At 49.0% G+C, this 13,456-nt stretch overlaps 1 protein-coding gene across 12 annotated transcripts in view; it reads left to right on the top strand.

Moving 5' to 3' along the window:
- LOC100562720 (tropomyosin beta chain) overlaps nt 1-13,456 on the top strand; it is a 64,596-nt gene that overhangs the window by 18,279 nt on the left and 32,861 nt on the right. For 4 of the 12 annotated variants that reach the window (XM_062972669.1, XM_062972668.1, XM_062972667.1 and 1 more), the window contains exon 1: nt 6,710-7,011. The exons of 6 other annotated variants lie outside the window; for them this stretch is intronic. In XM_062972669.1, the coding sequence (XP_062828739.1) occupies nt 6,880-7,011 (132 nt within the window). In that variant the 5' untranslated portion in view covers nt 6,710-6,879. Of the gene's footprint in view, nt 1-6,709; nt 7,012-13,456 lie in introns of those variants that run through there. 2 more of the 12 variants (XM_062972665.1, XM_062972664.1) reach the window with 2 other exon arrangements.

The following is a 13,456-nucleotide window of genomic DNA, read 5'->3' as shown; positions in this document are numbered from 1 at the left end:
GTGGAGTCAAGCCAAGGAGGTCTTCCTTCTGTCCTTCACTAGGAGGTCACCTAAGGAAATCCTATTTGGGGGTCCCTTCCAAATCCTATGTCAGTGATAGAAAGGAGTCTCAACACCCAGGGAAATCCCATCAATGGAATTCCTCTGTAGAAAGAGAGTCTCTCAAAAGAGAAGATGGGTCAAGTGGAGCCAAGCCAAGGAGGTCTTCCTTCTGTCCTTCACTAGGAGGTCACCTAAGGAAATCCTATTTGGGGGTCCCTTCCAAATCCTATGTCAGTGATAGAAAGGAGTCTCAACACCCAGGGAAATCCCATCAATGGAATTCCTCTGTAGAAAGAGAGTCTCTCAAAAGAGAAGATGGGTCAAGTGGAGCCAAGCCAAGGAGGTCTTCCTTCTGTCCTTCACTAGGAGGTCACCTAAGGAAATCCTATTTGGGGGTCCCTTCCAAATCCTATGTCAGTGATAGAAAGGAGTCTCAACACCCAGGGAAATCCCATCAATGGAATTCCTCTGTAGAAAGAGAGTCTCTCAAAAGAGAAGATGGGTCAAGTGGAGCCAAGCCAAGGAGGTCTTCCTTCTGTCCTTCACTAGGAGGTCACCTAAGGAAATCCTATTTGGGGGTCCCTTCCAAATCCTATGTCAGTGATAGAAAGGAGTCTCAACACCCAGGGAAATCCCATCAATGGAATTCCTCTATAGAAAGAGAGTCTCTCAAAAGAGAAGATGGGTCAAGTGGAGCCAAGCCAAGGAGGTCTTCCTTCTGTCCTTCACTAGGAGGTCACCTAAGGAAATCCTATTTGGGGGTCCCTTCCAAATCCTATGTCAGTGATAGAAAGGAGTCTCAACACCCAGGGAAATCCATCAATGGAATTCCTCTGTAGAAAGAGAGTCTCTCAAAAGAGAAGATGGGTCAAGTGGAGCCAAGCCAAGGAGGTCTTCCTTCTGTCCTTCACTAGGAAGTCACCTAAGGAAATCCTATTTGGGGGTCCCTTCCAAATCCTATGTCAGTGATAGAAAGGAGTCTCAACACCCAGGGAAATCCCATCAATGGAATTCCTCTATAGAAAGAGAGTCTCTCAAAAGAGAAGATGGGTCAAGTGGAGCCAAGCCAAGGAGGTCTTCCTTCTGTCCTTCACTAGGAAGTCACCTAAGGAAATCCTATTTGGGGGTCCCTTCCAAATCCTATGTCAGTGATAGAAAGGAGTCTCAACACCCAGGGAAATCCCATCAATGGAATTCCTCTGTAGAAAGAGAGTCTCTCAAAAGAGAAGATGGGTCAAGTGGAGCCAAGCCAAGGAGGTCTTCCTTCTGTCCTTCACTAGGAGGTCACCTAAGGAAATCCTATGGAATTCATGGAGTTGCCATAAGACATCAGGCAAACTGAAGGCAGGCAGGTGCTGATTAGACCTGTTCTGGATCCCTTTCCTGCAAATCCTGTGAGTTAGAACTTCCAGAGCATTGGGAAAGGGGCCTTTTGGAGGATGCCGGCCAGCTGGGAATTCAGGCAGTGGTAGCCCAAAAACAAAGGCCTTCCCAGGCCCAGAAGACTCAGGTAAAGCCACCTGTATACATGGGATAATCACAGCTTGGCACCACCTTCACTGCCTTGGTCCAGTGCTATGGAGTTTGGTGATCCACTGACCCTTCTCTGGCCTCACAGCAAAGGAAGCATCACAGGATGGTTGACACCTGGCTCGGCAACAGTCCATGTGAAAAAGATCTTGGAGTCTTCGTGGAGAACACATTGAGCATGAGCCAAGACTATGATGCAGCAGCTTAAAAAGCCAATGGGATTCTGGGCTGCATCCAAAAGAGTCGAGTGTCCAGATCAAGGGAAGTCCTGGTGCTTCTCTGTTCAGCTTTGGTCAGACCTCTTGACCTGGAATCACACTGTGTCCAGTTCTGGGCCTCAACAGTTCAAAGGAGTTATTGACTCCAAGCTGGAAGGAGTCCAGAGGGCAACTAGAAGGATCAAAGGTCTGGAGACCATGAATAATCCCCGTGAGGAGCCTCTTAAAGAGCTGGACCTGTTTAGCCTGCAGAAGAGAAGGTTGAGAGGAGACAGGAGAGGAGCCATGTAGAAATATGTAAAAGGATCCCATAAAGAAGAAAGACCAGGCTTGTTTTCTGCTGCTTTGGAGACCAGGACTCAAAGTAATAGGTTCAAATGACAGGAAATGACAGATTCCACCTGAACATGAGCTATTCAGCAGTGGAACTCTCTGCCTCAGAGTGTGATGGAAGCTCCTTCCTTGGAAGCTTTTAAACAGAGACTGGATGGCTATCTGTCGTGGGGGCTTTGATTGTGCTTTTCCTACATGGAAGAAAGAAGTGGGTTGGACTAGATGACCCCCAGTGTAGGATGAAGCTGTGGCACTTAATGTGGTATAAACCATTCTAACTGTGCAGTGTGGATGGTCTCTGAAGGTGCAGCTACACCAGGCCTGGGCAAACTTGGGCCCTCCCTCCAGGTGTTTTGGCCTTCAACACCCACAATTCCTAACAGCCTACTGGCTGGGTTGCTTTGAGTTTTCCGTGCTGGCTGGACATGTTCCAGAAGCATTCCCTCCTGACATTTCACCCACATCTGTGGCAGGTATCCTCAGAGGTAATGAGATATGTTGGAAACTAGTCCAGTGAGGTTTATATATCTGTGGAATGTCCAAGGTGGGAGGAAGAACTCTGGTCTATTTGAGGCAAGTGTGAATGTTGCAATTGGCCACCTTGATTAGCATTGAATAGCCTTTCAGCTTCAAGGTTTGGCTGCTTACTGACAGGGGTGTTGTTTGTTGGGAGGTGTTAACTGGCCCTGATTGTTTCCTGTCTGGAATATCTCTGTTTTCTGAGCGTTGTTCTTTATTTACTGTCCTGATTTTGAAGTTTTTTTAACACTGGGAGCCAGATTGTGTTCATTTTCATGGTTTTTTCCCTTTTTGTTGAAATTGTCCACAAGCTTGTGGATGTCAATGGCTCCTCTGTGTAGTCTGACACGGTGTTGTGAGAGTGGTCCAGCACTTCTGTGTTCTCAAACAATATTCTGTGTCCAGGTTGCTCTGGCTGACTTCTCTGGTTGAATCGGTTTGCAGTGTCTTTCGTGTTCCTAGCAGAGCATGTGATGAACCAACTGGGATACAGCATATTATTTGAGAACAGACGCCAAGTTTTTAAACTTTGTGTTTTCAAATACATTACAACTCTATCCTTGGTTCGCTTCTGATACGATAAATAAATACATTTGAGAACACAGAGATACTGGACCATTCTCACAACCACCACATCAGACAACACAGAGGAGCAGGGCTGTAGCCAGGTGTTTTTTTTAGGTCAACCTGAAATTTTTCAGGTTAAAAAAAATATCTGGTTTACTTATGAATTTTAACTGGTTAACCAATTCCCTATGCTAAGTCTATGAGATGCAAAAAAATTAAGAGTCCCTCCAGAACTACAAGCACTATCTCAAGCAAATATTGACAGGCCTGTAGGTTCAACCCCCCCTCCCGAAATTTTCAACCCCCCCCCCCATTTTTTCTGGCTACGGCCCTGCAGAGGAGCCATTGAAATCCAGAAGAAGCAAGTCGACAATTTCCACAGAAAGGAAGAAACCATGAAGATGAGCAAAATCCATTTGCCAGTATTAAAAAACTGTAGAATCAGGACAGTAAATAAAGAACAACACTCTGAAAACAGGGGAATTCCAGACAGGAAACAAACAGGGCCAGCTAACACCTCCCAACAAAGGATTTCCCCAGGAAGGAGGCAGCCAGGCTTTGAAGATGCCATGCTATTCAATGCTAATCAAGGTGGTTGACTGCAACATTCACACTTGTCTCAAACAGACAAGAGTTCTTTCTCCCACCCAGATATATAAACCTCCCTTGCTTGGCTTCCAACAGACCTCACAACTTCTGAGTTTTCTGCCACAGATGTGGGGAAACTTCAGGAGAGAATCAGGGTTGTTGTATGTCTTTCGGGCTGTGTGGCCATGTTCCAGAAGTATTCTCTCCTGACGTTTTGCCCACATCTATGGCAGGCATCCTCAGAGGTTGTGAGGCATGGAGAAACTAGGCAAGGAAGGTTAATATATATCTGTGGAGAGTCCAGGGTGTGAGAAGAGTTCTTTGTCAGTTGGAAGCCAGTGTGAATGTTGCAGTTAATTAGCATTGGAAAGGTTTGTCTCTTGCCTGGGGGGCATCCTTTGTTCAGAGTCATTAGCCGTCCTTGGGGCTCCTCTGCCCTCAGAGTGTTGCTTCCCATCTACTGTTCTGATTTTTTTTTTTAAATACTGGGGGCCAGATTTTGTTCATTTTCATGGTTTCCTCCTTTCTGTTGAAGTTGTCCACATGCTTGTGGATTTCAACGGCTTCTCTGTGTAGTCTGACATGATAGTTGTTGGATTGGAAACCATGAAAATGAACAAAATCTGTCTACCAGTATTAAAAAAAACTCAAAAATCAGAACAGTAGATGGGAAGCAACACTCTGAGGGCAGGGGAGCCCCAAGGATGGCTAATGACTGAACAAAGGATGCCCCCCAGGCAAGAAAGAAACCTTTCCGATGCTAATTAGGGTGATTAACTGAAACATTAACGCTGGCTTCCAACTGACAAAGGACTCTTGTCACACCCTGGACTCTCCACAAATATATTTTTACCTTCCTTGCCTAGTTTATCCGTGCCTCACAACCTCTGAGGATGCCTGCCATAGATGTGGGCGAAACGTCAGGAGAGAATGCTACTACTGGAACATGGCCACACAGCCCGAAAGACATACAACAACCCTGTGATCCCGGCCATGAAAGCCAGAACTCTCTCCCACCTAGATATATATAAACCTCCCTTGCTTGGCTTCCAACAGACCTCACAACCTCTGGGTTTTGCCTGCCACAGATGTGGGGAAACCTCAGGAGAGAATCAGGGTTGTTGTATGTCTTTCGGGCTGTGTGGCCATGTTCCAGAAGTATTCTCTCCTCCTCTGAGGGCAGAGGAGCCCCAAGGACGGCTAATGACTCTGAACAAAGGATGCCCCCAGGCAAGAGACAAACCTTTCCAATGCTAATTAGGGTGATTAATTGAAACATTAACGCTGGCTTCCAACTGACAAAGGACTCTTGTCACACCCTGGACTCTCCACAAATATATATTTACCTTCCTTGCCTAGTTTTTCCGTGCCTCACAACCTCTGAGGATGCCTGCCATAGATGTGGGCGAAACGTCAGGAGAGAATGCTACTACTGGAACATGGCCACACAGCCCGAAAGCCATACAACAACCCTGTGATCCCGGCCATGAAAGCCAGAACTCTCTCCCACCTAGATATATATAAACCTCCCTTGCTTGGCTTCCAACAGACCTCACAACCTCTGGGTTTTGCCTGCCACAGATGTGGGGAAACCTCAGGAGAGAATCAGGGTTGTTGTATGTCTTTCGGGCTGTGTGGCCATGTTCCAGAAGTATTCTCTCTTCCTCTGAGGGCAGAGGAGCCCCAAGGACGGCTAATGACTCTGAACAAAGGATGCCCCCAGGCAAGAGACAAACCTTTCCAATGCTAATTAGGGTGATTAATTGAAACATTAACGCTGGCTTCCAACTGACAAAGGACTCTTGTCACACCCTGGACTCTCCACAAATATATATTTACCTTCCTTGCCTAGTTTTTCCGTGCCTCACAACCTCTGAGGATGCCTGCCATAGATGTGGGCGAAACGTCAGGAGAGAATGCTACTACTGGAACATGGCCACACAGCCCGAAAGCCATACAACAACCCTGTGATCCCGGCCATGAAAGCCAGAACTCTCTCCCACCTAGATATATATAAACCTCCCTTGCTTGGCTTCCAACAGACCTCACAACCTCTGGGTTTTGCCTGCCACAGATGTGGGGAAACCTCAGGAGAGAATCAGGGTTGTTGTATGTCTTTCGGGCTGTGTGGCCATGTTCCAGAAGTATTCTCTCCTCCTCTGAGGGCAGAGGAGCCCCAAGGACGGCTAATGACTCTGAACAAAGGATGCCCCCAGGCAAGAGACAAACCTTTCCAATGCTAATTAGGGTGATTAATTGAAACATTAACGCTGGCTTCCAACTGACAAAGAACTCTTGTCACACCCTGGACTCTCCACAGATATATATTTACCTTCCTTGCCTAGTTTCTCCATGCCTCACAACCTCTGAGGATGCCTGCCATAGATGTGGGCGAAACGTCAGGAGAGAATGCTACTACTGGAACATGGCCACACAGCCCGAAAGACATACAACAACCCTGTGACCCCGGCCATGAAAGCCAGAACTCTCTCCCACCTAGATATATATAAACCTCCCTTGCTTGGCTTCCAACAGACCTCACAACCTCTGGGTTTTGCCTGCCACAGATGTGGGGGAGACCTCAGGGGAGAATGCTTCTGGAGCTTGGCCAGGCAGCCCGGGAAACTCGTAGCAAGTGAGTTTCCTGGGCCGGCCAGTAGGATGTTAAGGAATGTTGGGAGTTGAAGTGGGAAACACCTGGCGGGAGGGTGCTGGGGGGTTTTCGTGCTGGGGAGGCCCTTCTTTTCCTGAAGGAGAGCCTTGGGCGAGCGAGGTTCAGCCGGGGCGAGGCCTCCTTTGTCGGGAGCGGAGGCAGGAAGCGTCGGAGGAAGGCTGGGGCGAATGGGAAGCCAGGGGAGGAGGAGGAGGAGGAGGAGGAGGAGGAGGAGGAAGGGAGGCGGAGGCTGCGACGCGCGATGGGCAGGGAGAGGCGGAGAAGGAAGGAAGGAAGGAGGAAGGAAGGAGGGAGAGAGAGAAAGAGCAGGAGGAAGAGGAGGAGGAGGAGGAGCAGCCCCGCCTGGCGCTTCCTGCCGCGGGTGAGGAGGGCAGAGGAGAGAGCCGGGCCCGCTCTTCCGCCGCGAAGATGGCCGGGAGCAGCTCCATCGAGGCGGTCAAGAAGAAGATCCAGACGCTGCAGCAAGTGGCCGACGAGGCCGAAGAGCGCGCCGAGCACCTGCAGCGCCAGGTCGACGCCGAGAGGCAGGCCCGAGAGAGGGTGAGCAGAGGAAGGGAGGAAGGAAGGAAGGGAGGAGAGAGGGGAAAGGGAAGGGAAGGGGAGGGGAGGAAGGCACCGCACCCCCCCCCCCGCACCGGGTGAGGCCCCGCCCTGGGAGCACGACCCCCCCCCTCCCCCTCCCCCAATGCTCCTCCCGCCCAGGTGAGCGCCCAGCCCAGGGGCCCCTTCTGGGAATCCTGCCTGGCCCAGTTCTCTTGGCAGCCCGGTCTGGCCCATTGTGCTCAAGTTGAAGGCCAAGTTGGCCTCTTCTCTGGCCTCCCCTCCGCCTCCGCCTCCGCCTCCTCCTCACCGGGCAAGACGAGGCTGAGAGGCCTTGGCCCCGGAAGGGAGGGAGGAATGCAGGCAGGAAAGAAGGAAGGAAGACTAGAAGGAAGGGAGGAAGGAAGGAAGGCAGGCAGGCAGTAAGGCTTCAAGAAATGAAGGCTGCAAGAAAGGCAGGAAGGAAGGAAGACTTGAAGGAAGGAAGTCTTGATGGAAGGAAGGAAGGAAGGCTGCAAGGAAGGCAGGCAGGAAGGAAGGAAAGAAGGAAGGAAGACTTGAAGGAAGGGAGGAAGGAAGGAAGGAAGACTAGAAGGAAGGGAGGAAGGAAAGAAGGAAGACTAGAAGGAAGGGAGGAAGGAAGACTAGAAGGAAGGGAGGAAGGAAGGAAGGCAGGCAGTAAGGCTTCAAGAAATGAAGGCTGCAAGAAAGGCAGGAAGGAAGGAAGACTTGAAGGAAGGAAGTCTTGATGGAAGGAAGGAAGGAAGGCTGCAAGGAAGGCAGGCAGAAAGGAAGGAAAGAAGGAAGGAAGACTTGAAGGAAGGGAGGAAGGAAGGAAGGAAGACTAGAAGGAAGGGAGGAAGGAAAGAAGGAAGACTAGAAGGAAGGGAGGAAGGAAGACTAGAAGGAAGGAAGGAAGGAAGACTAGAAGGAAGGGAGGAAGGAAGGAAGGAAGGCAGGCAGTAAGGCTTCAAGAAATGAAGGCTGCAAGAAAGGCAGGAAGGAAGGAAGCAGGAAAGAAGCAAGGAAGACTTGAAGGAAGGAAGTCTTGATAGAAGGAAGGAAGGAAGGCTGCAAGGAAGGCAGGCAGAAAGGAAGGAATGCAGGAAGGAAAGAAGGAAGGAAGACTTGAAGGAAGGAAGACAGGATGGAAGGAAGGAAGGCTGCAAGGAAAGGAAGGCTGCAAGGAAGGAAGACTTGAAGGAAAGAAAGAAGGCTACAAGAAAGGCAAGAAGGACAAAAGGAAGGAAGTCTTGATGGAAGGAAGGCTGCAAGGAAGGCAGGCAGGAAAGAAGGAAGGAAGGAAGACTAGAAGGAAGGAAGAAAGGAAGACTAGAAGGAAGGAAGGAAGGAAGGAAGGAAGACTAGAAGGAAGGGAGGAAGGAAGGAAGGCAGGCAGGCAGTAAGGCGTCAAGAAATGAAGGCTGCAAGAAAGGCAGGAAGGAAGGAAGCAGGAAAGAAGCAAGGAAGACTTGAAGGAAGGAAGGATAGCAGGAAAGAGGAAAGGAAGGCTGCAAGGAAGAAAGGAAGACTTGAAGGAAGGAAGTCTTGATGGAAGGAAGGCTGCAAGGAAGGCAGGCAGGAAAGAAGGAAGGCAGAAAGGAAGGAATGCAGGCAGGAAAGAAGGAAGGAAGACTTGAAGGAAGGAAGACAGGATGGAAGGAAGGAAGGAAGGCTGCAAGGAAAGGAAGGAAGAAAGGAAGGCTGCAAGGAAGGAAGACTTGAAGGAAGGAAGGCAGGAAAGAAGGAAAGAAGGCTACAAGAAAGGCAGGAAGGACAAAAGGAAGGAAGTCTTGAAGTAAGGAAGGCAGGATGGAAGGAAGACTTGAAGGAAGGAAGGCTGGAAGACTAGACAGAAGGAAGGAAGGAAGGCTGGAAGAAGAGCAGGAAGGAAGGAAAGAAGGAAGGCAGAAAGGAAGGAATGCAGGCAGGAAAGAAGAAAAGAAGACTTGGAAGGAAGGAAGGAAGGAAGGAAGGCTGCAAGAAGGCAAGCAGGAAGGAAAGAAGGCTGCAAGGAAGGAAGTATTGAAGTAAGGAAGGCAGGAAGGAAGACTTGAAGGAAGGAAAGAAGTCTTGAAGTAAGGAAGGAAGGTTGCAAGAAAGGAAGGAAGGCAAGAAGGCAGGAATGAGGGAATGAAGGCTGCAAGAAAAGCAGGAAGGAAAGAAGTTTTGAAGAAAGGCAGGCAGGAAGGAAGGAAGACTTGAAGGAAGGGTTGTTGTATGTTTTCCGGGCTGTGTGGCCATGTTCCAAAAGTATTCTCTCCTGACGTTTCACCCACATCTATGGCAGGCATCCTCAGAGGTTGTGAGGTATGGGTTGAAGGAAGACTGGAAGGGAGGGAGGGAGGCTGAAGCTCCTGCCCCAAAGGACCTGCTTCAATGGGAGATGGGGCTGGATTGGGTCACTCCTTGGAAAGGGTTCTGTAAAGCTTGGGAGCTTGAGTGGCTGAGGGGCAAAAGGAAGGGGCCTGAGGCTGTGAGGAACGGTGGGAGTTGGAGTTCAAAACACTTAAAAGGAGGGCCCAAGTTGGCCCAGGCCTACCTTAGAATCATAGAATCCTAGAGTTGGAAGAGACCTCATGGGCCATCCAGTCCAACCCCATTCTGCCAAGAAGCAGGAAAATCACATTCAAAGCATCCCAACAGATGGCCATCCAGCCTCTGCTTCAAAGCCTCCAAAGAAGGAACCTCCACCACACTCAGGCAGAGAGTTCCACTACTGAACAGCTCTCGCAGGTTCAGGTGGAATCTCCTTCCGTTCCTGTAGTTTGAAGCTGTTGTTCCATTGCGTCCTAGTCTCCAGGGCAGCAGAAAGGAAGTTTGCTCCCCCCTCCCTAGGACTTCCCCTCACGTATTTATACATCATGTCTCCTCTCTGGCTTCTCTTCTGCAGGCTAAACATGCCCAGCTCTTTCAGCCGCTCCTCATAGGGTTTGTTCTCCAGATCCTTGCGACTTTGAGTCGCCCTCCTCTGGACACATTCCAGCTTAAAGTCAACATTTCCTAAATTGCAGTGCCCAGAATTGGACCAAGAGTCTCACTTATCCAAGCCTCGCTTATCCAAGCCTCTGGATAATCCAAGCTATTTTTGTAGTCAATGTTTTCAATATATCGTGATATTTTGGTGCTAAATTCGTAAATGCAGTAATTACAACATAACATTACTGCGTATTGAGCTACTTTCTCTGTCCAATTTGTTGTCTAACATGATGTTTTGGTGCTTAATTTGTAAAATCATAACCTAATTTGATGTTTAATAGGCTTTTCCTTAATCCCGCCTTATTATCCAAGATATTCGCTCATCCAAGCTTCTGCCGGCCCGTTTAGCTTGGATAAGTGAGACTCTACTGTAGTTTGATTCCAGGTGTGGTCTGGCCAAGGCAGAACGACTTCCCTGGATGGAGACACTGAATGGATGCAGGCCAAAATCTCATTGGCTTTTTTTGCTGCTGCATCACACACCTGGCTCACATTCCCCTTCCTCCCCATGAGGACTCTCTCCAAGATCTTTTCCACACGTCCTGCTGTCCATCCAGGCATCGTCCCCTATTCTGTCTCTTTGCTTTTCCTTTTTTCTGCCCAAGTGGAGTCTCTTGCATTTGGCCCTCCAGACTTGCAGCCTTATTTTCTCCAGGAGGAAAGGAGAAGAATGGGAGGAAGTGGGCCTGGCAGGGCAGGGGGTGGCCAGCACATATGGGTCACTCACAGCCAAGGCAAGAAGTGACCAGATCTCTAGGGAGGCTCCTGTGTGCAGAGGTCTGCAACAGACATAACGTAGTTACCATACAGCCCAAAAAACTCACAGCAACCTTAGTGGAGAGCTTTCCCTGTTTGCAAAGAGGCAGGAAACTCACGTTTTTCTCGTCTTTGTGGGAATGGTCAGCTTCTCAGTTCAGTCATGAAGTGTGGGGGGCTTGTAGAGTGGGAAGAAATAGCCATGGTGGTGCAATGAGTTAAACCCTTGTGCCGGCTGGACTGCTGACCTGAAGGTTGGGTTGCAGACCTGAAGCTTGCTGGTTCAAATCATTTTTTTTTCCCATGTCAGGAGCAACTTGAGTTGCTTCTGGCGTGAGAGAATTGGCTGTCTGCACGGACATTGCCCAGGGGACGTTGCCCAGATGTTTTGATGTTTTACCATCCTTGTGGGAGGCTTCTCTCATGACCCTGCATGGAGCTGGAGCTGATAGAGGGAGCTCATCCACGCTCTCCCCGGGTGGGATTCGAACCTGGCAGCCTTCAGGTCAGCAACCCAACCTTCAGGTCACAAGGCTTTAGTCCACTACGCCACCGGGGGCTCCTATACAAAATAATAATATTAATTATATATTAAATGTAATAAGGAACCCCGGTGGCGAAGTGTGTTAAAGCGCTGAGCTGCTGAACTTGCAGACCGAAAGGTCCCAGGTTCAAATCCCAGGAGAAGAATGAGCGCCCGCTGTTAGCCCCAGCTCCTGCCAACCTAGCAGTTCGAAAACATGCCAATGTGAGTAGATCAATAGGTACCGCTCCGGCGGGAAGGTAACGGTGCTCCATGCAGTCATGCCAATGGCCACATGACCTTGGAGGTGTCAACGGACAACGCCGGCTCTTCGGCTTAGAAATGAGCACCAACCCCCAGAGTCAGACATGACTGGACTTAACGTCAGGGGAAACCTTTACCTATATTAAATGTAATATTACTAATAATATTACCATATAATGATATAGTACAATATAGTAACGTAATGCTTATATTGTTCAAATCAGTGACACAGGGTGAGCTCGTATCTGTCAGCTCTAGCTTTCGGCGACATGAGAAAAGCCTCCCAGCGGGATGGTAACACATCCAGGCATCCCTTGGGCAACGTCTCTGTAGATGGCCAATTCTCTCATGCTGGAAACAACTTGTAGTATATTTTTGAACAAAATGGGTGGGAAAGGGCACCAAGTCAAGGGAGATTTCAGACGAAGGCAAACACTTTGGCCCTCCAGGTGTCCCTGGACTCCAACTCCCAGGTTCTCCTTGAATGAAAGCCTGATGGGAGTTGCAGGCCCCAAACACCTGGGTAGTTGTGGGCAGGCAGGATGAGTCCAGGAGACCCTTCCCCAGCAGAGGGGCAAGCAAACCCCATCTCACCCTGGACCCCTGGTCTCACAGAGGCGGCATCCGGATTGTGCCACTTGGCCCTTTGTTATCACTAATAATTAATTACCTTATTTGTATTTTAGGAAATTGTACAAGTCTTATACTTTTTACTGGGATTTTACGTACAATGTTGCTTTTATACTTATGGTATGTATTTCATATTTGTTACTTGTATACTATGGGGCCCCTGGTGGCGCAGTGTGTTAAAGTGCTGAGCTGCTGAACTTGCGGACCAAAAGGTCCCAGGTTCAAATCCCAGGGGTGGAATGAGCTCCCGCTGTTAGCCCCAGCTCCTGCGAACCTAGCAGTTTGAAAACATGCCAATGTGAGTAGATCAATAGGTACGGAAGATAACGGCGCTCCATGCAGTCATGCCAGTGGCCACATGACCTTGGAGGTGTCTACGGACAACGCCGGCTCTTTGGCTTAGAAATGGAGATGAGCACCAACCCCCAGAGTCGGACACAACTGGACTCAATGTCTGGGGAAACCTTTACCTTATACTCTGTATTGGGGTTCAGAGCCTTCTTGAGTCCCTTTGGGGAGATGGTGGTAGGGTAGAAATCAGGATTTTTATTATTTTACTAGCTGTGCCCAGCCACGCGTTGCTGTGGCAAAGTATGAGGCTCCTTCTACACAGCTGGATAAAATGCACACTGAAGTGGATTATATGGCAGTGTGGAGTCAAGATAATCCAGTTCAAAGCAGATAATATAAGATTATAAATGGGTTATATAGCTGTGTGGAAGGGCCTTGAGTCTACACTGCCATATAATCCAGTTAAAATCTGATAATCTGTATTTTATAGGCAGTGTGGAAGAGGCCTAAGTTCGGCCTAACTCTGCCTGTCCCCTGGGCTGAGTGGGTTGCTAGGGGACCAAGTGGGCGGAGCTTAGCCTTCTAACTGGCAGCAATTGGATAAAAACAAATATTCCTCTCCCTCTAATTAGGACTTTATTTTTCTTTTCTTTTTGTTGTACGAACCTAGAGGCATGGATGAGGGGTTGTGCTGCCAAGTTTAGTGTTTCTGGGATGTGTAGTTTTGTTGTTTTGTCCTAGACCGAAATTTCATTACCCTTTTATATATATAGACTAGCTTTGCCCGGCCTCGCGTTGCTGTGGCTGATGGGAATCCTTTATTGGCCAGGTGGAATAGCAGTGAATAGCCTTGCAGTCTCCAAGCCTGGCCGTTTTCTGGAGTAGCTGGAGCTTTTTGTTGTATGAACGTAGAGGCCTGGATGAGGGGTTGTGCTGCCAAGTTCAGTGTTTCTGGGATGTGTAGTTTTGTTGTTCTGTCCTAGGTCTAAATTTCATTACCCT

This window comes from Anolis carolinensis, chromosome 2 (genome assembly GCF_035594765.1).
Source record: "Anolis carolinensis isolate JA03-04 chromosome 2, rAnoCar3.1.pri, whole genome shotgun sequence".
Taxonomy (NCBI): domain Eukaryota; kingdom Metazoa; phylum Chordata; class Lepidosauria; order Squamata; family Dactyloidae; genus Anolis; species Anolis carolinensis.
Note: the sequence above shows the minus strand (reverse complement) of the source record. Positions and strands in the feature narration are given on the sequence as shown.